Source organism: Rhinatrema bivittatum, chromosome 6, assembly GCF_901001135.1.
Source record: "Rhinatrema bivittatum chromosome 6, aRhiBiv1.1, whole genome shotgun sequence".
Classification (NCBI taxonomy): domain Eukaryota; kingdom Metazoa; phylum Chordata; class Amphibia; order Gymnophiona; family Rhinatrematidae; genus Rhinatrema; species Rhinatrema bivittatum.
In genome coordinates this window covers 250,341,485-250,365,970 of record NC_042620.1, presented here as the reverse complement: position 1 = coordinate 250,365,970, position 24,486 = coordinate 250,341,485, and the positions used below count along the sequence as shown (strand labels likewise).

The 24,486-nt window shown below is 46.9% G+C and overlaps 1 protein-coding gene across 1 annotated transcript in view; it reads left to right on the top strand.

Moving 5' to 3' along the window:
- The window catches only part of LOC115094686 (serine/arginine repetitive matrix protein 2-like), a 155,148-nt gene that overhangs the window by 26,717 nt on the left and 103,945 nt on the right, over positions 1-24,486 (top strand). Inside the window, exon 4 of the mRNA XM_029607936.1 lies at positions 22,576-22,626. Coding sequence (XP_029463796.1) covers positions 22,576-22,626 — 51 coding nt within the window. The remainder of the gene's footprint in view (positions 1-22,575; positions 22,627-24,486) is intronic.

The following is a 24,486-nucleotide window of genomic DNA, read 5'->3' as shown; positions in this document are numbered from 1 at the left end:
AATCAACCTGAGCGCCGAAACACCCCAGATACTCTATAGGTTGGTGCCCTGAAGACTATCAAGCGTTGTGGACACTGACAAGCCCATTTGTGGTGTCCGGACAGATGCCAGGTGTGCCATCGATGGCAGATGAAATTTAATGTGGACAAGTGCAAGGTGTTGCATATAGGGAAAAATAACCCTTGCTGTAGTTACACGATGTTAGGTTCCATATTATGAGCTACCACCCAGGAAAAAGATCTAGGCATCATAGTGGATAATACTTTCAAATCATCGGCTCAGTGTGCTGCAGCAGTCAAAAAAAAGCAAACAGAATGTTAGGAATTATTAGGAAGGGAATGGTTAATAAAACGGAAAATGTCATAATGCCTCTATATCGCTCCATGGTGAGACCGCACCTTGAATACTGTGTACAATTCTGGTTGCCGCTTCTCAAAAAAGATATAGCTGCGATGGAGAAGGTACAGAGAAGGGCAACCAAAATGATAAAGGGGATGGAACAGCTCCCCTATGAGGAAGGGCTGAAGAGGTTAGGGCTGTTCAGCTTCGAGAAGAGACGGCTGAAGGGGGTGGGTATGATAGAGGTCTTTAAGATCATGAGAGGTCTTGAACGAGTAGATGTGAATTGGTTATTTACACTTTCGAATAATAGAAGGACTAGGGGGCATTCCATGAAGTTAGTAAGTAGCACATCTAGGACTAATCGGAGAAAATTCTTTTTCATTCAACGCACAATAAAGCTCTGGAATTTGTTGCCAGAGAATGTGGTTAGTGCAGTTAGTGGAGCTGGGTTCAAAAAAGGTTTGGATAAGTTCAGCAGGAGAAGTCCATTAACGGCTATTAATCAAGTTTACTTAGGGAATAGCCACTGGTATTAATTACATCAGTAGCATGGGATCTTCTTAGTGTTTGTGTAATTGCCAGGTTCTTGTGGCCTGGTTTGGCCTCTGTTGGAAACAGGATGCTGGGCTTGATGGACCCTTGGTCTGACCCAGCATGGCAATTTCTTATGTTCTTATATACTTATTTACCCGCCCTGCTAAAATGTTTGCTAGTATTTTGAGGCTTCCAGGCAGTTTATGCTCCAGAGCGCCTCTTCCTTGGTCCAACTCCCCTGGGCTGTCAGTTCCTGACAGTGAGCTCCCCAGCCCTGGAAGCTCATGTCCGTCACATTGTCCACATTAAATTTCATCTGCTATTTGGTTGCCCAATCTTCCAATCTTGCAAGGTCCTCCTGTAATGTATCACAATCCGCTTGTGATTTAACTACTCTGAATAATTTTGTATCATCCGCAAACTTGATAACCTCACTCGTCGTATTCCTATCCAGATCATATAGATATATATATATATATATATATATATATATATATATATATATATATATATATATATTGAAAAGCACTGGTCCAAGTACAGATCCCTGAGGCACTCCACTATTTACCCTTTCCACTGAGAAAATTGCCCATCTAATCCTTCTCTCTGGTTCCTCTCTTTTAACCAGTTTGTAATCCACGAAAGGACATCTCCTCCTATCCCATGACGTTTTAGTTTTCGTAGAAGCCTCTCATGAGGACTTTGTCAAACGCCTTCTGAAAATCCAAATACACTACTTCTACCGGTTCATCTTTATCCACATGTTTAATAACCCCTTCAAAAAAATGAAGCAGATTTGTTAGGCAAGACTTCCCTTGGGTAAATCCATGTTGACTGTGTTCCATTAAACCATTTCTTTCTATATGCTCTACGATTTTGATCTTGAGAATGGTTTCCACTGTTTTTCCCGGCACTGAAGTCAGGCTCACTAGTCTATAGTTACCCGGATCGCCCCTGGAGCCTTTTTTAAATATTGGGGTTACATTAGCCACCCTCCATTCTTCAGGTACAATGGATGATTTTAATGATAGGTTACAAATTTTAACTAATAGATCAGAAATTTCATTTTTGAGTTCCTTCAGTACCTTAGGATGCATACCATCCGGACCAGGTGATTTGCTACTCTTTAGTTTGTCAATCTGGCCTACTGCATCTTCCAGGTTCACAGTGATTTTGGTCAGTTCATCTAACTCATCACCCCTGAAAACCATCTCCAGAACTGGTATCTCTCCAACATCCTCATTAGTAAACACAGAATCAAAGAATTCATTTAGTCTTTCTGCAATGGCCTTATCTTCCCTAAGAGCCCCTTTAACCCCTCAGTCATCTAATGGTCGAACAGACTCCGTCACAGGTTTCTTGCTTCGGATATATTTTAAAAAGTTTTTATTATGAGTTTTTGCCTCTATGGCTAACTTCATTTCAAATTCTCTCTTCGCCTGCCTTATCAATGTTTTACACTTAACTTGACAATGCTTATGTTTTATCCTATTTTCTTCAGATGGATCGTTCTTCCAATTTTTGAAGGATGTTTTTTGGCTAAAATAGCCTCTTTCTCCTCACCTTTTAACATGATGGTAATCGTTTTACCTTCCTTCCACCTTTCTTAATGTGTGGAATACATATGGACTGCGCTCTAGGATTGTATTTTTAAACAATGTCCATGCCTGTTGAGCACTTTTAACCTTTGCCGCTGCACCTTTCAGTTTTTTTTTCTAACTATTTTCCTCATTTTATCAAAGTTTCCCTTTTGAAAGTTTAGTGTTAGAGCTGCAGATTTACTTATTATCCCCCTTCCAGTTATTAGTTTAAATTTGATCATGTTATGATCACTGTTGCCAAGTGGCCCCACCACCGTTACCTCTCTCACCAAATCCTGCATTCCACTAAGAATAAAATCTAAAATAGCTTCCTCTCTTGTTGGTTCCTGAACCAATTGCTCCATGAAGCAGTCATTTATTACATCCAGGAACTTTGTCTCTAGCAAGTCCTGATATTACATTTACCCATTCAATATTGGGGTAATTGAAATCTCAACCGAAGAAGGTGCAAGAATACACTTAGGCAATCCACCGTATTTTAAATACAAATATTCTTTAATGAAAAGTCTTTCACTCAATGTAATCGGCAACTCCACAAAGCTTGCGAGAAATGTTTATATGAGTCCCCTGACACGGGTCCGTGTTTCGCTTTGTCGCTGCATCGGGAGGGACCACAAGTATATATTTCAATCTACAACATAAAAAGTGTAAAATTTGGTGGATCGCAACAGAATAGAAGGCTACATAACTTATGACATAAGTAAATAAAGTACATACCTTTCAAACCAATCCGGGAGTGCAAAGCGCCCCCAGTGGAATACACTTTTAAAGAGCAGAAGTTGGCGCCAAAAAGCAGTGACATCGCGAGACTGTCTAGCCAATCAGGACAAAGCATGTATTAACTAAATAAATGCCTCTCAATTTCCCTGTTTAATCCTTTAGGGGTGATAGTGTCCAAATTAAAGATCCACCTTTGTTCTTTTCTTCCAAGCATTCCTGGATAGTCTGGCTAGGGGACATGGTCCATGTGGACATTGTTCTATGTGTACTCATACCTCTGTGAGGTCTGAGTATGTTCATCCAAATTCTGGCCAAGTTTATCAATTACGTGCAAATTCTGATTGTACTACAAAAGGGGTCATATATGCTGTCCAATGCCTGTGCCCCTTGGTATATGTGGGTAAAACGACCCGCATGGTAAAAACCAGAATTATTGAACATTGTTCTAATATTCGTTTGTCACGAATAGATGAACCACTGGTAAGTCATTGGGCACAATGTAATCATGCCATCTCTGATCTTTTTTTCTTGGTCCTGGAGGTGGTCCCCCAACATCCTAGAGGGGGAGACTACCCAGGAATGCTTGGAAGAAAGGTGGATCTTTAATTTGGACACTATCACCCCTAAAGGATTAAACAGGGAAATTGAGTGGCATTTATTTAGTTAATACATGCTTTGTCCTGATTGGCTAGACAGTCTCGCGATGTCACTGCTTTTTGGCGGCAACTTCTGCTCTTTAAAAGTGTATTCCACTGGGGGCGCTTTGCGCTCCCGGATTGGTTTGAAAGGTATGTACTTTATTTACTTATGTCATAAGTTATGTAGCCTTCTATTCTGTTGCGATCCACCAAATTTTACACTTTTTATGTTGTAGATTGAAATATATACTTGTGGTCCCTCCCGATGCAGCGACAAAGCGAAACACGGACCCGTGTCAGGGGACTCATATAAACATTTCTCGCAAGCTTTGTGGAGTTGCCGATTACATTGAGTGAAAGACTTTTCATTAAAGAATATTTGTATTTAAAATACGGTGGATTGCCTAAGTGTATTCTTGCACCTTCTTCGGTTGATACTTGCTTATGTGCAAGGTTTGCTTCTGTCTTGGATGGTAATTGAAATCTCCCATTATTATTGCACTGCCAAATTGGTTAGCTTCCCTGATTTCTCTTAGCTTGTCATCAACTGTCTGACCATTTTGTCCAGGTGGACAGTTGTATACTTCTTTCTCACAGGACAAGCAGGATGGTAGTCCTCACATATGGGTGACATCATCAGGATGGAGCCCAATCACGGAAAACTTCTGTCAAAGTTTTCAGAACTTTGACTAGCCCCTACTGGGCATGCCCAGCATGGCACTAACCCTGCAGCCAGCAGGGGTCCCCCTTCAGTCTTCTTTATTCCACACAGCAGTAGCCTCGCGGCTTAGGAGCTCTGAAGAGATTCCTGACAGGAATTTTCCTCATGGACTTATTTAAAATTTTTTTGCCCCACAGGGGTCCCTCCTCTAACTTTTCTCAGGCCGCAGTACTCCGGTAAGCTTTTCACCGTTTTTCGTTGATTACCGTCTAGTTTGGCCCTCGCGGCCTACTGGCCGTCGACCGTACCGCGGCTCAATTTTTTCTATGGCCATGGCGTCGGTGCCCGGATGGAATCTCGCACCATGTCTATCACAGCCCCTCATGGAGTCTGTGTAATGTGTTTAGACCGTGAGCATGATGTCCTGACTTGCACCAAATGTGCCGTTATGACACCAAAAGGTCGCAAAGCCAGAATGGAGAAGATTGGACTCCTTTTCCGTGCTCACACCCCGACGCCGTCCATCGCATAGACGTCATCGGAACCGGCACCGTCAAAGTCGCACCACCATCGACAACCATCCAGTGACCGCCCGCCATCGACTCCCGTTTCTCCCCCTCAAGATCGAGGGGATCGAAGGGAGAAACATCGCCATCGGCATTGTAAGTCTCGGACCGTCAAGGGATCGAAATCATCGACCTCGCCACCATCCGAGCCACCATCGAAGAAGCCCCGTCCAGGAACAGCACCGACCACTCCTGTGACCGGGACATCGAGGCCACCCTCACCCGATCGGGGTTTGGGAGTCGCGATTCCGCCTGTAAAGGTGGTCCCTCTGACTATGCCTCAGCCTCCCTCTTCCGTCACGGAGCCGGAGCTGATTGCCCCAGGTCTCCGGGAAGAACTGGACCGGCTGGTCCAGGAGGCCATCGACAAGGCGATGCAACGACTCCAGGTCCCTCCGGCACAGACACCGGCACCGAGAGTGGAACCGGTCACCGACCCGATTCCAGCAGCGCTGGCACCGCTGCTATCCCGGATGGAGGCGCTCATGATTGCCCTTCCACCGGTAATTCCCGGGTCTCCGATGGCCCCGGTGCGCTCCCCGATGACAGCTTCATCGGGAGGAGAAACACCGTTTCGCAGTCCTCCTTCGGGGGTATTGCCTCCGCCATCGATGCCATGTCGTCCCTAGCCACCGATTCATTCATCGGGAGCGATATGCACATCGGCGCCATCGATGCCGGTACCGATGCCCCCCAGGGCGTCCACGGTGCCCCCGGTGATTCCTTCGATTTTCTCGCCAAACCCCTTCTCGTCCTACAGGTCAGCCTGCTGATCCTTATGACACCTGGGGTGATGATACTTCCACAGACACTGATGATTTGCCTTCACCTCCTTCTCCTACTGAAAGTAGAAAGCGTTCTCCTCCAGAGGACCTCTCTTTCATTAATTTTGTGAAGGAAATGTCAGAATTGGTCCCTTTCCAGCTTCAGACGGAGCAAGATGTTAGGCACCAAATGATGGAGCTTCTCCAATTCCTGGATGCCCCTAAAGTGATCACTGCTATTCCCATTCATCAAGTTCTTCTTGACCTCCTCAAAAAGAACTGGGAAAACCCTGGATCCATTGCCCCAGTACACAGAAAGGCTGACGCTACTTATCTGGTACAGTCAGCCTCTGGCTTTCAAAAATCTCAGCTCGACCACCACTCAGTTGTGGTGGAATCAGCTCAAAAGAAAGCAAAAAGGACAAAACCACACGCCTCTACCCCTCCTGTCAAGGAACACAAGTTCCTCGACAATATTGGTCGTTGAGTGTTCCAAGGGACCATGCTAATCTCCAGTATTGCTTCTTACCAGCTGTACATGACCCAATACAACAGGGTCATTTTCAAGCAGATACAGGACTTCTCTGAAACCCTGCCTGACCAATTTCAAGAACATCTTCAAACCCTTGTCAACAAGGGATTTCAGGCAGGAAAGCATGAGATATAAGAACAGCTTACGATATCTTCGACACCTCCACTAGAGTGTCTGCAACTGCCATTTCGGCAAGACGCTGGGCCTGGCTCAAGTCTTCTGACCTTCTCCCTGAAGTACAAGACAGGCTCTCTGACCTGCCCTGTATAGGGGATAATCTGTTCGGTGAACAGATTCAGCAAATAGTGGCTGAATTAAAGGACCATCATGAGACCCTCAAACAGCTCTCATCGATACCTTGTGACTTCCCTTCTAGACAGCCCTTCAAGAAGGACTCTAAGAAGTCATTCTTCTGCCCAAGGAAGTGTACTATCCTCCCCCAACAAGGTCCCAAGTTACGAGGCCTTATCAAAAATCTCAGCCTCGCCAGTCCCGGAAGCAAAAGCCACAAGCAGCTCCCCAGCCGGGGCCTGCTTCAGGTTTTTGACTTTCCCTTGGAGAGCAGCAGCCTGATTCCTCTGCCAGGCATACCAGTGGGAGGTCGATTGTGCCACTTTCACGGCATATGGCAATCAATCACAACCGACCAATGGGTGCTAGCAATCATTGCTCAGGGTTACCACCTGAACTTTCTTGCTCTTCCACCGGAATCACCACCTCTACAAGCGTGGAGAGTAACCGACCACTCTGTCCTTCTGGAGCAGGAAGTTTCCCCTTCTTCTCCAGTTAAGAGCAATAGAACCCGTCCCTCTTTCACAACAAGGCCTAGGGTTCTATTCCCGGTACTTTTTGATCCCCCCAAAGTCCGGGGGGGTTCGTCCAATTCTGGACCTACGGGCCCTCAACAAGTACTTCCAGCGGGAAAAGTTCAAGATGGTAACCTTGGGCTCGCTTCTACCTCTTCTACAAAGAGGAGACTGGCTCTGCTCTCTGGACCTCCAGGACGCGTACATCCACATTGTGATAGCTCCAGCTCATCGCAAGTACCTCAGGTTTTTAGTAGGCCCAAAGCACTATCAATACCAGGTGCTTCCATTCGGCCTGGCATCGGCACCACGAGTCTTTACCAAATGTCTCGTGGTTGTCGCAGCCTTTCTCAGGAAAGAAGGTGTTCACGTCTACCCCTATCTAGACGACTGGTTAATCAGGGCCCCAACCCAGCAAGCCGCTCGATCGTCCCTGGATTTGACCCTACACACTCTAATTTCTCTAGGATTTCTCGCCAATTACGAGAAATCCTATTTAGTCCCATCTCAAAACTTGTCGTCCATTGGGGCAGACTTGGACACCTTACAGGCAAAAGCCTTTCTACCTCAACAACAAGTGCAAACCCTAGTGTCCCTCGCTCATCAGTTGCAGTCTCAGTATACAGCAACAGCTCGACAATTCCTTGTCCTTCTCGGACACATGGCATCCTCAGTCCATCTCACACCAATGGCCCGCCTGGCCATTAGAGTCATGCATTGGACTCTGAGGTTACAATGGATTCAAGCGACTCGGCCTCTGTCAACCATTGTCCACAGCACAGACACACTCAGTCTGTCACTCGCCTGGTGGAAAGATCAGAGCAATCTCCTCCAGGGACTGCCCTTTCACCTGCCAGATCCTCAACTCATTCTCACCACCGACGCTTCCAACCTCGGCTGGGGAGCTCATGTGAGTGATCTGCAGTCACAAGGTTTCTGGTCTCCAGAGGAAGCCAAACACCAGATAAATTTCCTGGAGCTTCGAGCGATACGATATGCTCTCAGAGCTTTTCAGGATTGCCTATCAAATCACGTCATCCTGATTCAGATGGACAACCAGGTGGCCATGTGGTACATCAACAAGCAGGGAGGCACAAGCTCCTTTCTTCTGTGTCAGGACGCTGCGCAGATTTGGGCGGAAGCGCTCTCCCACTCGATGTACTTCAGGGCCACCTATTTGCCAGGGAGTGCACAATGTCTTGGCAGACAAACTGAGTCGTGTCTTCCAACCGCACGAGTGGTCTCTCAATCCCTCTGTAGCGACCTCTCTCTTCCAGCAATGGGGTCATCCCCAAAATAGACCTCTTTGCGTCCCCTCAGAACCACAAGATGGACAATTTCTGCTCCCTCATTCGGAGCGAGCGCTCTCAGCCCAGAGATGCATTCTCCCTCTCGTGGGCAGCCGGTCTGCTTTATGCATTCCCTCCACTTCCTCTTCTCTCGAAGACTCTCGTGTAGCTCCGTCAGGACAAGGGAACCATGATCCTGATAGCACCTCACTGGCCACGCCAAGTGTGGTTTCCCATACTCCAGGATCTCTCCATCCGCAGGCACATTCCCTTGGGAATGCACCCGCTTCTGATCACTCAGAACGATGGATGCCTACGCCATCCTAATCTTCAGGCCTTGTCCCTGACGGCATGGATGTTGAAAGGTTAATTCTTCAACCACTTAACCTTTCAGATTTAGTTTCTCGTGTCCTGATTGCTTCACGAAAGCCTTCCACAAGAAAACCTTATTCCTATAAATGGAAAAGGTACACATCATGGTGTTCTTCGCAATCCGTTGATCCCTTTTCCTTTCCAATCCCAAGGTTTTTGGACTATCTCTGGCATTTATCGGAATCAGGTCTAAAGACCTCTTCCATCAGAATGCATGTCAGTGCAGTAGCCGCCTTCCATAACAGTGACATTTGCAGGGCTGCCACCTGGAGTTCTCTCCACACCTTTGCAGCCCACTGTTGCCTGGAAAAAGCCGGAAGACAGGATTCCATCTTCGGCCAATCTGTCCTGCGTAACCTATTTCCAACGTGACGTACCAACACCCTTCCGCCTGCCCAGTGGGGTTCAGGATGCACTCTACCAAATTCCACCCCAGTTGTTGTGCCTGTTGCACACCGTTGGGTACATTTGGTGCATGTCCGGACATCCTCAGCTCGGTACTCACCCATATGTGAGGACTACCATCCTGCTTGTCCTGTGAGATAGCAAATGTTGCTTACCTGTAACAGGTGTTCTCACAGGACAGCAGGATGTTAGTCCTCACGAAACCCGCCCGCCGCCCCGCAGTGTTGGGTTCGTAACGTTTTGTTGTTTTATTTTCTCAGCACTGCCTGTAGCTATCAAATAAGACTGAAGGGGGACCCCTGCTGGCTGCAGGGTTAGTGCCATGCTGGGCATGCCCAGTAGGGGCCAGTCAAAGTTCTGGAAACTTTGACAGAAGTTTTCCGTGATTGGGCTCCATCCTGATGAGGTCACTCATATGTGAGGACTAACATCCTGCTGTCCTGTGAGAACACCTGTAACAGGTAAGCAACATTTGCTATTACTAATCTCTTACCCAACACACATGGGATTTCTACCCATATAGATTCACAACCCTTATCCATCAGGATCAAGCAGGATTTATACCGGGGAGGCTAGCAGGGGACAATGTTCGCAAACTAATAGATATAATGTGGTGGGCACATAGGAACAATGAAGAATCCATTTTCTTATCCATTGACGCCGAAAACACCTTTGATATGGTGCACTGGCCTGTCCTGTTTGGAGTATTGACAAAGATGGGTTTTGGGTCTTACTTTTGTACATGGCTAACCAGATTATACGAAAAATCTTGAGCCTGTCTTAAAATCATTGGAGTTTATTCAGATTATTTTTCAGTGGGCAGAGGGACTAGACAGGATTGCCCCCTCTCTCCCATTTTGTTTGCTCTATTTTTAGAACCATTGGCTATTACTATCCGCCATAGCTCTGGTATATCTGGTTTTACCTTCCACCATAATTCATGAAAATCTCCCTCTTTGTTGATGTCATAATGGGCACAATTACTAACCCCCATGATTCCTTACTAGCAGTAGAGCATGATTTAAGTACTTTTAGCAAGGTCTGAAGGTTTAAGGTGAATTGTGAGAAATCTGAAATCCTCAGCATTACATGTAAACCAGAATTAGTTCAGATGCTAAGGAAAACACATCCGTTTTGCTGGGCTAATCATAAGTATTTGGGGTTCTGCCTATCAACCTACCCAAAGACCTATTTAATCTGAATTACTCATCCTTATTACACAAAGCATTGCTAGACCTAGAAAAATGGTGCAACCTCTCAATCTCATGGCTAGGCCGCATAGCGACGATAAAAATGAACTTCCTGCCCAGGCTATTCTACCTGTTCCAATCTCTGCCTATCCCCTATCACTGTATTGAAGAACTGGCAAAAAAGGGTTTTTAGTTTCATTTGGAAAAAGAGACCTCCCAGGGTTAGGCAGGTCCACCCTTTACCAGACTAAGTTGGAAGGTGGGCTGGGAGTACTCAACCTCATATGATACAATAAAGCGGCCCAGATGAGACCCTTGATGATATGGCACCATGTAGAAGATGTTAAACATTGGGTAATAATAGAGCAATCACAAATGTCTGAGATGCCTTTAGCAGACACACCTTAGCAAGCTAGGAAGACATGAAGGGCATATCCTCAAATGCTGCCAACTACGAGACATACTTTGAACATATGGGAAAAATGGAAGGTGAAATTAGTGGGCAACAAAGCTTGCTATCATTTGACTAACCTGTTTCATAACAGCAACTTTTTACCTAGCAGTTCTGCACTTTCCTTTACAGCATGGAAATCTCGGTCTAAGCCGCTTTGAGCAAATTTGGGGGGATGACAATATTTTATCTTTTGAATCTCTATACTCGACACACCAATTATCAACTTCAGAGTTCCTAGCATATCAACAGGTGTTTCACTTCTGTAAGAGCAACAATATAAAAGATAACTTTCCTAGCGTGTAGCAGATGGACTCAAAACAAGTGGATATAGTGTGCTCGTGCTAGCAGTTGGAGACGGATCTGACGTCAGCACGGGGTACATATACCCCCACAGGAAGTGCAGCAATAAAGTAATTTCCGTCTCCAAAGCAGTTTGGAGCTACCTCACGCTCACTGAGCGTTTTTCCAAATTCTAACGACTAAATTCATAGAAGAAGCCTACCTGAAGACTAGCCCCGCACTCCTGCGGGGCTCGTCCTCCATGGCCCCTCCGTGGTCCCTCGGAGGTAAGAGCCTCGGTCCGGTGGCCATCTCGCGGCAGGGACCTAGCCCCCGAGTAAGAAGGGCTTGGGCGCGGCACAGAGGCAGCCTCGGTCCCGGTGAGGACTTGGCCCCCGAGCGAGATGAATTTGGGCGCGGCCTAGAGGCAGCGGGTGCACTTCCTCGAGCGCGGCGGTGACAGTAATCACCCTCTCCCCCCGCAGCCGGAGACCGCCCAGGTCGCAGCCGGGAAGCGCCGAAGACAAGGTAAGGCGTACATCTTTACTTGCTGGTCTCCGAGGAAGCGAGGATTAGCGGGGTCTGCCTACGTGGCAGCCCGCCAAGGAGGTCGCCATTTTGCCTGCCTGCTCGTCGACGCCATCTGCCCTGGTTTGTCGCCTCGCTCTAGCACTCAGGCCAGACTGCGTGCATAGGCGACGGGCGTATATGTTGGGCGCCCGAAAATACTTGGGCGCATATTCGATAAAGGCGTACATTGAAGTCACCTTGATTCATGTTGATAGGCGCACGTTGCTACACGTTGCTAAGCGCACACTGATCGGCGCACGCTGCTAAGGCACGCTGATAGGCGCCCGTTGCTAAGCGCACGTTGATAGGTGCACGTCCATAGGCGCCCGTTGTTAGGCGCACGTTCATAGGCGCCCGTTGATAAGCGCACGCTGATAAGCGCAAGTGGATAGGCGCATGTGGATAAGCGCATATTAGTGGACGCACAGCTTTCGCGCATAGTACAAGGCGCATACTCCAGCTGGGAGGAGATAACAGACTAGATGGAGCGTAAGAGAGCCCATGCGTCCGCAGAGCTGGCACCTCCAAAATCAGGCATAAGAGCTCTAAGCCTCTGCTCAGCATGCAACCTCAGAGCCACACTGAGCAAGGATGCAGACTCCCTATGTGCCCAATGTGAGGAGGCCCTGGGAGTTCCAGGCCAGGACCGGTCCCAGCCCAGCGTACTTGCCAGTTCCTCAGGGACTTAGCAGGCTGCGGTGAGCAGCCAGGGAACCCGAGAGACCTGGTGCCCCTAAGGCCAGATCCTGCTTCGCTCTCCTGGGTGGAATTATTCAAGGGGATTCAAGCCTTTGTCAAAATGCAGTCTGATCCCCGAATGGGTCCATACGTACCGGATGACCCGGCCCCTGGACTCTCAAGACCTAGGCACGGCCACCCGGAAGCCCCACTTATGGGGATTCAGATTGCTCTGAGGAAGATGACGAGCCCCCCGAGGAGGGAGAACTTCCCTCGGGGATAGAACCATATCGGACCATGAGACGCTTCTTTCGGAAAGAGGATCTCCCAGACCTGGTCTCTCAATGCCTGTCAGAACTGGCTATCCCGGGCCAGGACACCCCAGGGGAGCCTAGAATGAACCCCCTGCTAGAGGGCCTGCGCCAAACGGCTCACCATTTTCCCCTCCTACAAGCAGCACAGCAGCTAATTGATCTGGAATGGAATGCGCCGGAGGCCTCATTCAAAGGGGGTCGGGCCTTGTCTGGCATGTACCCCCTGGACCCGGCGACCAAGGAGCTGCTGGCGTGCCCCAAGGTAGATGCCATAGATAGCGCAATTGTGAAGCGCACCACCATTCCGGTGGAGGGGGGAGCGGCCCTCAAGGATGCACATGACCGGCGCATGGACGCCATTCTGAAACAAGCCTTTGAGGTGGCAGCCATGTCCCTACGAATTGCGACCTGCTGCACCGTGGTGACGCGTTCCTGTTTATCACAAGCGAGGAACAACACCCCGGGAGAAGAAATGGAATCAGCTCTCTCGTTCCTCACTGACGCAGCCTCCGATCTAGTCCGTACGGCAGCCAAGGGAGTGTCATCCTCAGTGGCAGCCAGGAGACAGCTCTGGCTACGTAATTGGGTGGCCGACTCTTCCTCCAAGACACGCCTCACAAGAATGCCCTTTAAGGGATCCCTCCTGTTCGGCAGCTATCTCGAGAAACTGGCTAACAGATGGGGCGCCTCTCCATTACCCCGTCTACCAGAAGACAGGTCAAGGAGGAGCCAGCGTTCTTTTCCTAGGCCATCCAGAGGTAGAAACTCTCAGCGCTTCAACCCTTACAGGGCTCGCTACCAAGCACCTCGTTCTCAGGCCAGGAACCAGTGCTTTCGGCCTAAGCACAACAAGAGGAGAACCGGCTCGGGTTCAGGTCCCAGCCACACCCCACAATGAGAATCAGCCAACCCATCTGAGGGTAGAAGCCATAGGGGGCAGGCTAACCCTCTTCTACCGCAGGTGGGTCGAGATCACCTCGGACCAGTAGGTCCTCGCCATCATCCGAGAAGGGTATTACCTGGACTTTCTTCGGCTCCCGCCGGACAAGTTTGTTGGAATCTCCTTGTCCACCCCTCAAGAGGGCAGCACTGGAAGTTACCTTGCGGAAGCTCCAGTCCCTAAAAGCCGTAATCCCAGTGCCTGCATGGGAGATAAATTCTGGGCATTATTCCATTTATTTTATAGTACCCAAGAAAGAGGGCACTTTCAGGCCCGTCCTGGACCTCAAGTCAGTCAACCGACACCTATGGGTCCCCAGCTTTCGCATGGAAACTCTGCGGTCAGTCAAAAGTGCAATACAGCCAGGGGAGTTTCTCACATCCCTGGACCTGTCAGAAGCCTACTTGCATATCCCAATCCATCGGGATCACCAGCGCTACTTACACTTCAAAGTCCTGGGCCAACACTTCCATTTCCGAGCTTTACCCTTCGGGTTAGCCACCGCGCCGCGGACCTTTACCAAGGTCATAGTAGTAGTGGTGGTGTCAGGAAGGAAGGAATTCTCGTCCATCCCTACCTGGACGATTGGCTGATCAGGGCAAAATCACCATAGGAGAGCCACCAGGCAACCAACAGAGTTATATCTCTTCTGGAAAGCCTAGAATGGGTAGTCAACACAAACAAGAGTTCCCTACAGCCTTCCCAGTTGCTGGAATACCTAGGAGTCCGATTCGACACCCAGGAAGACAAGGTCAGCCTGACCTCCAAGAGGAGATCAAATCTCTGGAATCGTCTGCAGGCCCTGCTGAGCGCCACCCGGCCCACACCTTGGGATTACCTACAGGTCCTCGGCCTCATGGCATCCACTCTGGAGTTGGTACCATGGGCGTGGGCTCATATGAGACCATTACAACGCGCCCTCCTATCTCGGTGGAGCCCACGATCACAGAACTACTCCATACACCTACCTCTACCAGCCAGAGTGTGGAATCAGCTACGGCAGTGGTTGCAGCCCGGCCACACGAGCCGGGGGTCAAAAATGTCCTCCCCAACCTGGACCCTGCTCACTACAGATGCCAGCCTGAACGGATGGGGAGCACACTGCGAAGAACTAACCACCCAAGGGCGGTGGAACAAAGAAGAGTCGGGGTGGAACATCAACCGACTAGAGGCACGGGCAGTCAGGCTAGCCTGCCTGCGATTTGCCCACAGACTTCGAAACAGGGCGATCAGAGTGATGTCGGACAACGCCACCACGGTGGCATACATCAACCGACAGGGCGGAACCAGAAGCAGACAGGTATCCTTAGAAATAACCCCCCTGATGGCTTGGGCGGAGGCGAATCTCCAGGACATCTCCGCCGTCCACATCGCCGGGAAGGACAACACCACAGCAGACTTCCTCAGCAGAGAAAGCCTAAACCCGGGGAAATGGCAGCTGTCGCCCACAGCCTTTCAGATGATTGTGGATCAGTGGGGGACTCCGGGCATGGACCTACTAGCGGACAGGTCCAACGCTCAAGTACCCAGATACTTCAGTCGCAGACGAGATCCTCTCTCCCACGGGATCGATGTTCTAGTACAGCCATGGCCTCAGGGGATCCTGCTATATGCTTTTCCTCCATGGCCCCTGCTGGGCGCCATTATACACAAGATTCAGCAGCACAGAGGCCTAGTTCTTCTAGTGGCCCCGGACTGGCCAAGAAGACCCTGGTACGCAGACATGAGAAGACTGCTGGCAGGGAATCCACTACCCCTGCCTCCACACAGGGACCTGCTGCGGCAAGGTCCCATCCTCCACGAGGATCCAGCTCAATTCTCTCTTACGGTCTGGCCATTGAGAGGGCTAGACTGAAGAAGAGGGGATACTCGGGGCCGGTAATAGATACACTCCTCCAGGCACGCAGGTTCTCCACATCACTAACATATATAAGGATCTGGAGAGTATTTGAAGCCTGGTGCGACACTCACAGCACCAATCCACATGTCGCTAAAATTCCTATCATTTTGGATTTCCTGCAAGATGGACTCCAGAAGGGTCTGTCCCTCTATTCCATCAAGGTTCAGGTGGCAGCGCTATCCTGCTACGGTCCCAGGAGTGAGGGCGGCAGCATTGCCATACACCCAGACGTTTCACGTTTCCTGAAAGGAATTAAACACATTCGCCCGCCACTGAAGTGGCCAGTGCCCCTGTGGAACCTCAACCTAGTTTTGGAATTTCTAGCGGGACCCGCCTTCAGACCCCTTCGAGGCCTGTCCCTCCGTTTGTTAACCTTGAAGATGGTGTTCCTGCTGGCCGTATGCTCAGCACGCCGCATCTCAGAGCTACAAGCGCTGTCCTGCCGTGATCCGTTTCTCAGAATCACTCCAGAGGCTATCCATCTTCGCACAGTTCCTTCCTTCTTACCCAAAGTAGTCTCACACTTCCACCTCAACCAAACCATATCCTTGCCAACCACGGAAGGTTTGAAGAAGTTGGAAGAAGGTCGAATACTGCGCCATCTCGACATCGGCAGGCTGCTGTCCAGATACCTGGAAATGTCAGAAGCAGTACGAAAGACGGGACCACCTGTTAGTCCTTCACAGCGGGAAGAAGCAAGGGGAAGCGGCCTCACGGGCAACCATCGCCCACTGGATCAAAGAAGTTATGAAGGCGGCCTACGTAGACGCGGGAAAACCACCACCTCTACGGGTCAAGGCTCACTCTACCAGAGCGCAGGCGGCCTCCTGGGCAGAAACTAGGATGCTGTCGCCGGCAGAGATATGTAAAGCGGCAACGTGGTCCTCCCTCCATACCTTCTCCAGATTCTAACGTCTGGACGTCCAGGCCAGGGAGGACACAGCATTTGCGAGGGCAATCCTAAACTGACCTCGGGCAGCCTCCCGCCCAGTCCAGGAGTAGCTTTTGTACATCCCACTTGTTTTGAGTCCATCTGCTACACGCTAGGAAATGTAGAGATTACTTACCTGATAATCTCGTTTTCCTTAGTGTATGCAGATGGACTCAGCATCCTGCCCGGCTGCCGGTATACATGGGGATTCACCGACTCACGGTAAGCCATGTTTTCATATATAGGGCATCCACCCTGCCGGGTGTCGACGCCTTCAGGTTGAGAACACTGGCGGTCTCCAGCTACTATCAATCGGTCAGAGTAATCCTGTTCATTTAATCGATCGGTCAGTTACACATGTATCCATAAAGCTTCTGCAAGGAAGATTACTGAATTGCTGCACTTCCTGCAGGAGTATATGTACCCCGTGCTGACATCAGATCAGTCTCCAACTGCTAGCACGAGCACACTATACCCACTTGTTTTGAGTCCATCTGCATACACTAAGGAAAACGAGATTATCAGGTAAGTAATCTCTGCATTATGCTTGGGTAAATCTTTGTTCGAGGGATTTTGCTCTACCCTGTTTAAGGGAATCATCTCAAAAGTCTTCAAGTTGCTGAATGTGAGACTTAAAGGACCCCAACTCCCATTAGTGCATGGGCCAAGGACCTCTCTAGAGAGATTTCCTTAGAAGAATGGCTAGCTATTTATGAACAAGTAGGCAAGGCTTCTATTTCCTCTATGTTGGTTGAAAATGGATATATAACCTCCTGTACAGATGGTACCTATCCCCCTGATAGACTAATGAATATGGTACCCAAGTTTGATGGGATGTGTTGGAGGGGCTATAAGACTTTAAGGTACATTTGCACATATGTGGTGGACAGGGGACTGTATTGCTCCCTTATGGGGGCAGATTGAGGACATGGTTTCCAATATATTAGCCGATATCGGCTACGGATGGAGTCGGCACTTTTCAATAATACAGGAATTGGCAATCAGTCTAGCTCTCACTCCTTTATTGTTCAGGCATGCATAGCAACCAGGCTTGAGATTGCCAAAACTTGGAAGCTGGCTCACAGTCCAACGCTTGCGAATGTTTTAATGAGACTTGATAACGTCTGCATGATGAACAAATTGACGGCAGAAAAACATCGAAGTATGAAACGCTTTCATTCCATCTGGGTCCCTTACCTTAAGTGGTGTAAATCTCCTGATGACCATCTGACATGTTGAGGAACACTATTTGGAAACAGACACCATCCTGGGTTTTTTGGGGGGGTTTTTTTAGGAAGCGTGTAACGGGGAACGAGTATACTACTGTTTTCTTGATGGATGGGCAACAGAGACTAACACTTTCTCAAGTTGACATTCTTTTTCAGCTTTTGTTTTACCTGGCTCTCTAATCTGGACATTCAGTATAAAGCATTGATGTATAGGGCAAGAGATGTGGGGGAGGGGAGGGAAGGAATGGAGCACTGTAAGGTTAGGATAAGCATCAAAATGGTGGTTATATTGTACGTCTCTTTCCTCATTATGTTTGTATGATTTATGAAGATCACCAATAAAAATGTTCAAAAAAAAAAAAAAAGGATTGCAAAAGAACCGTAGCCTTCTATCTGGAGCGGACAGAAGCCCATACAGTCCACCCAACTCTTTATTTCTTTTGACAGGAATAGATTGGGAGTTGCTGTTGCCAAACAGGCACTATCCAGTTGGCTAGCAGATTGCATCTCCTTCTGTTATGCCAAGGCAGGATTGCATCTTGATGGTCATGTCAAGTCTCATTCTGTCAGAGCCATGGCAACGTCTGCGGCCCACTTGTGAGCAGTTCCCATGGAGGAGATCTGCAAGGCTGCAACATGAAGTTCTCTCCAAACATTCGCATCTCACTATTGTCTGGATAGGGATGGCTGATGTGACAATAGGTTTGGCCAGTCTGTCCTTCAGACTCTCTTTGAGGTATAGAACCCAACTCTCCCTGCTTAAGGCCCATTGTTTTGGTTTAGGCTGTGTCCCCCTCTGTTACAAACAGCACTGTTGTGCCTGTTGACAGTGATTGGATCTGTTGATCCCATTTTTGTTTTGGGGAGCAGCCTGTAGTTAGGGATTCGCCCATGTGTGAGTACTACCATCTTGCTTGTCCTAGAAGAAAGAGTTGCTTACCTGTAACAGGTGTTCTCTTATGACAGCAGGATGTTAGTCCTCATGAAACCTGCCCACCACCCCTCAGAGTTTGGCTTCTCCTATTATCCTGTTTTCTTAATGTAATTCTAATTTACGAGACTGAAGAGGGACCCCGTGTTCTATAGGGCATGCTGGGCATTCTCAGTGTGAGCATTTAAAGTTCCAGAAACTTTGACATAAGTTTTCTGTGTCTGGCTTCATCCAATGATGTCACCCATGTGTGAGGACTAAGATCCTGCTGTCCTAGGAGAAAACCTGTTACTGGTAAGCAACTCCTCTTTATCCAGTTGGCTAACAGTGCATCTCCTTATGTTATGCACAAGCAGGCCTAGATCTGGTGGTTCATGTCAATCTGTCCAAGCCATGGCAGTATCGGTGCCCTTCCAAGATGGGCCACCATGGAGAGAAGATCTGCAAAGCTGTGATTTGAAGTTCTCTTCACACAATTACATCATACTACTGTTTGGATAGGGATGTCCGACACGATAGTAGTTTTAGCCAGTCTGTCCTATGAAATCTGGTATGTAGAACCTAACTCCACTCCTCTTAGAACTCCTAGGACTGGTTGTTTTTGTTTCAGGCTGCTCCTCATAGGAAGATAAAAAGAAAAGCCTGGTGGCCAACGGAAATAATTGTTGTACCTTTGGCACTATTTTGTTTCCCCTTTTTTTTGTTTGGGGCAGTCTATAGCTGCCCCAAAAGAAAAAACTTAAGACCTGGCTGTTTCTACAAGCTTTCCTGTAACTAGACCAGCACCAGCCATGTCCCGTAACTAGACCAGCTTCAGCAATGTCTCTGATATATGTCACAACTGTGTCACACTTATTAAGGCTTCTAACTCAATACACACCATCTCAGACTCTGTTACTGCACAGTTATTGTTACTGAGTTACTCTTTCCGCTTCTAGCGTCTTCTACTCCTTAGCCCCATTACCCCTGTTTTATTGTAACTTTTTTGCAACTTTGCTTAAGGTTAATGTGTTATCACACTGTTCCTTGTAAACCGATTCAATATATTTTTCATGAAGGTCGGTATAAAAAAGTATAAAATAAATAAATAAGAATTTTCCAATAACAAGGACTGCCATCCTCGTTGTCGTTGGAGAAAGCAGTTTACCTATAACAGTTGTTTTCAGAGAACAGCAAGATGTCAGCATTCATAAAACCACCTGCCTCTACCCTTGGATTTAACTTCTCCTGTATAGAATAAGAAATAAGAAACACCAGTTACACCTCTAGGCTGAGTCTGTATATGGTTTGTCTGCTGTTTGTTTTGTTTTTTGAGTATTTGTTTTAAACTTATATTTTATTTGACCTATTTTACTTTTACTGCTTTTAATAACTAACTTATTTCATACTTTTAACAGTTAGTTATCACTATTTTTAAATGTATTGTATTTATTATATGTTTTATACTTTGTAAACATTGTGAAGGTACGTCTGATGCGACGGTATAGAAATACAATAAACTAAACTAAACTGTATGCTGTGGGATAAAGCTGAAGGGGGCCTTTGGGTGGACACATGATATAATGGCATGCCCAGTGAAACAGTCAAAGTTCCAGGCTGGGCTGTATCGGATGATGTTGCCCACTTTTTCCCTAAATGCATCACCTTGCACTTGTCCACATTAAATTTCTTCTGCTATTTGGGCGCCCAGTCTTAGTCTCACAAGGTCCTCCTGCAATTTATCACAATCCGCATGTGATTTAACTACTCTCAATAATTGTCATCTGCAAATTTGATTCTCTCACTCGTCGTATCCCTTTCAAGATTATTTATAAATATATTGAAAAGCATTGATACAAGTACAGATCCCTGAGGCACTCCACTGTTTACTTTTTGCACTGAGAAAACTGACCATTTATTCCTACTGTTTCCTGTCTTCTAACGAGTTTGCAATCCATGCAAGGGCATCTCCTATCCCATGACTTTTTAGTTTCCTTAGAAGCCTCTCATGAGGGACTTCGTCAAATGCCTTCTGAAAATTCAAATACACTACTGGTTCACCTTTATCCATATGTTTGTTAACCCCTTCAAAAAAAATGTAGCAGGTTTGTGAGGCAAGACTTCCCTAGGATAAATCTATGCTGGCCATTTTCCATTAAACCATGTCTTTCTATATGTTCTCTGATTTTGATCTTCAGAATAGTTTCCACTATTTTTCCCAGCATTGAAGTCAAGATCACTCCTGGATCCCTTTTTAAATGTCGGGTTACATTGGCCACCCTCCAGTCTTCAGGTACAATGGATGATTTTAATGATAGGTTGCACATTTTTACTAATAGATCTGAAATTTAATTTTCAAGTTTTTTGGTTTGGTTTTTTTTTTCAGAATCCTGGGGTTGTATATCATCTGGTCCAGGTGATTTGCTACTCTTTAGTTAGTCAATCAAATCTACTACATCTTCTGTGTTCATTGTGATTTGGTTCACCCTCCTTGGTATCTCCCCAACATCCTCATTAGTAAACTCCAACACAAAGAATTAATTTGTCTTTCTACGATGGCCTTATCTTCCTTAAGAGCCCCTTTAAACCCCTTGATCATCTAGGGGTCCAGCTGACTCCCTCGCAGGTTTCCTGTTTTTGGATATATTTAAAGTTTTTGAGTTTTTGCATCTACGGCCAACTTTATTTCAAATTCTCTCTTAGGCCTGGATTTTCCTATGTCGCACAACTTAGTGAATCCCCCGATAATGGGAGGCAGGCCTGTGAAAGCCGGCAGCGATTGCACCACCACGGTGTTATCGCTGCCGGCTTTTGCACCCAATAGCGCCACCGTGAAGGATGGTGCTATTGGGTGTGCTACTGGCGGTGATAACGGGTCTTACCTTATCGCCACCAGCGAAGTTACCGCCGCGTCTGCCTCCTCGCCGCCCCAACTCCTCCCCTTCCGGTCCCGACTCCGCCCCTAGCAAGCTATTGCACGCAAACTTCGCGTGCGATAGGCTTACAAAATAACCCCCTTAGCTTGTATTATCGATGTTTTACATTTAACTTGACAATGCTTATGCGTTTTCCTATTTTCTTCAGGTGGCTCTTTCATCCATTTTACTGGGCAGTCTAGATAAGCCATTTGGGTTGTGATCTGCCATAATTTACTGTGTTACTATGAAGAAATAAATCTGCAGAATTTAAAAATAGTGTATGCAGAATTTTTCTTGTTTGTGTAGAATTCCCCCAGGAGTTGTTTGTGTAGAATTCCCCCAGGAGTTATATATGCAAAAACATTATCTAAATGTTTGAGCCACAGAAGAGGCTACGTTTGGCTCAAGCATCCTTAGAGTGGGACTGCCAATTCTCATCCAGTCTTGAGGGGTAGCTTGGGTATTTATCTTGTGTTTGGACTGATCTGGATGGATGTAGAGAGAGAAGAAATTGTCTTTTCTGCTAATTTCATTTCCTTAAGTCCAACCAAACCAGTCCAGGACTTTCCTGTACTGCTTGAGATTGCCACTTAGAATTGGATTCATGAAATCGGGCATTTAGAATCTTTAAATTAAATTTGACCATGGTTGGCTTCATTCCACATTTTGGTCTCCTCTGGTTGAAGAGGCTAGTCAGTTTTTCTCCCTTGGAAGCTCCCTGGTTATAGGAGATGTAAGGAATGATTGAATTTTGTAGCTTGTTACACTGAATACTGACATGCTAAGATCAGCATGGGATACTATAAGGGGTGGTGATAGCAAGCTTGTTCTATCGCTATCTGCTAGTAAGGGAGCATAAATCCATTTGTCTGGACTGATCTGACAGGACTCAAGGAAATTAGCAGATAAGACTAAATTTCTCCTTTTATTTTTTTTTTGTTCCACCCTTGTTTGGTTGCCATGAAAAATATTTGGTCCAAAGTAATCTCTGTAGTGTAATTTGTAATGTGCAAACAAATGTTCTGTTCTCAGGTGCAGAGGGAGCAGCTTAAAGAATTTTCAAAATGAGAGTACTGATACAGAGTAAGTAATCTTTTTTTTCATGGATATTTTTAAATGTGAGACATTATGCAGAAGATACAGAACTACTGAGAACTTTTCTAGATGTGCCAATAGTCAGAACAAACAAGTTGTAAAAGGGGTAACCACACGCATGCACTTTTCAATATTCTGAAAGCTTCTGTGCCTGTTGGCACCTAAAAGGAAGGTTTGTATCATGTAATACCAGGTCTTTTCTCACTGGTATCTTTTCTTGGTTTAGACCAGGAGAAAAAAGCACACTTGGCTTCCGCGGCTCCTCTTTCCATATTGGGCCACAGCTTAAAATTTAAAAGGGAATATTTGAAAACAGCTTAATGTGGGTTATTTATAACATTACTAAACTTTTCCACATATGACATGAGCTGTTCCTCTAGTTCATTGCTGAAGGTTTGATTTAAAACAATGGGCTGCAAATTTAAATCCTGAAATTCTTAGCTGAAGCAATAGCACTGGTTTATTCTTCAGACATTGCAGTTTGTCTGTTTTCATGCACTTATTGTTTTCTCTTCTGGTTGTCTTAATTTCTTTTTTTGCCAAGATCTGTAAAAGGTGCAGAGTAGGGCAGTTGAGCTCAATGTAGTAGATAACCTGTGAATAGAAGCTTATTAGAAAAAGTTGAAAGAAGATTCCCAGCAAAGATACTTTTAAAGGGCAACAAGGCAAAGGCACATCTTTAGAGATTGGAGAAATATTGGTTCCTTTTCTCCAGATGATTATAAGATTTTTCTCCAAATACAAGCATGATGACAGTCTTCAAACATGGGTGACATCATCTGATATAGCCTAGCATGGAAAAACTGTCATAGTTCCTAGAACTTTGACTGAGCCCCACTGGCATGCTCAGAGCATGCTACTATACCATGCATCCATGCAGGGTCCCTTCAGGTGCAGTTTGTGTGGAGCCCATCGGTTTCAGTTCAGGCCTTTTTTAAATTTTTTTTCGCTTAAGTTCGAATTTTTTCATGGTGGTGTTCAATTTTTGGCTGTCTATTGTGGGGTCCTGTGGTCTTAGCTCTTGTAGTTTTCTAGATAAATGTTTTTGGTGTTTTCCTAAGTATCCATTCACTGTCGTTCCCTGGGGTGGTGAGGCCATTGGTGCCTGACAGCCATAGACCCTCCGATGCCATTCATTGAATTTAATTTTATGTCCCTTTTGTTTTGCATGACATATCTAGAGGGTTCCAGCGGTGTCCTCGGAAATGACAGAACCATGTCTATCACAGTTCTCCATGTTAGATATGCCCTATGTTTGGGGGCATTGCACAGTGTCTGGGGATGCCGCAAATGCGGATAAATAACCCCAAAAGGAAAATGGTCCCAGTTGGGTTTCATGGAACCTCTATTCAGACACTGGAAAACCAATCTTTTGACATCAGAGGTATAAACATTGAAAGACCTTGGAGCTGCACTGATGGCAGAAGAGGGTCATTGACATGGGAGAGGCCATCAGCTCCCTTGACATTGATGGCCAGTAGGGAATCTGGAGAGAGAGAATTGTTTGACTCCTCCCATTCGAAGAAAGTGTCGGTTTCTGCCTCTTTGACTTTGGCATCGAGGAAGACCCATGCCAAGCATCAAGGGAAGCCAAAGAAGCATCAGTCCCTATTGATACATGATGCCGGGAGCAGGGACAGTCTAGCACCTGCCAATAATCTGAGTGGCCATGTGTCAAGGAGAATTCATCTTCTGCAAATGCCGGGGCTTGCAACAGCCTCCACCAGTCCTGGTGTCATTCATCCCTCCTGCCTCTGTCAGTGTTGGCATCAGCAATTTTTAAGGATTATTTAAAGAAAAAAATCCAGCAAGCCATGGAAAAGGCATTGTAAGAACTCTGTGCCAGGG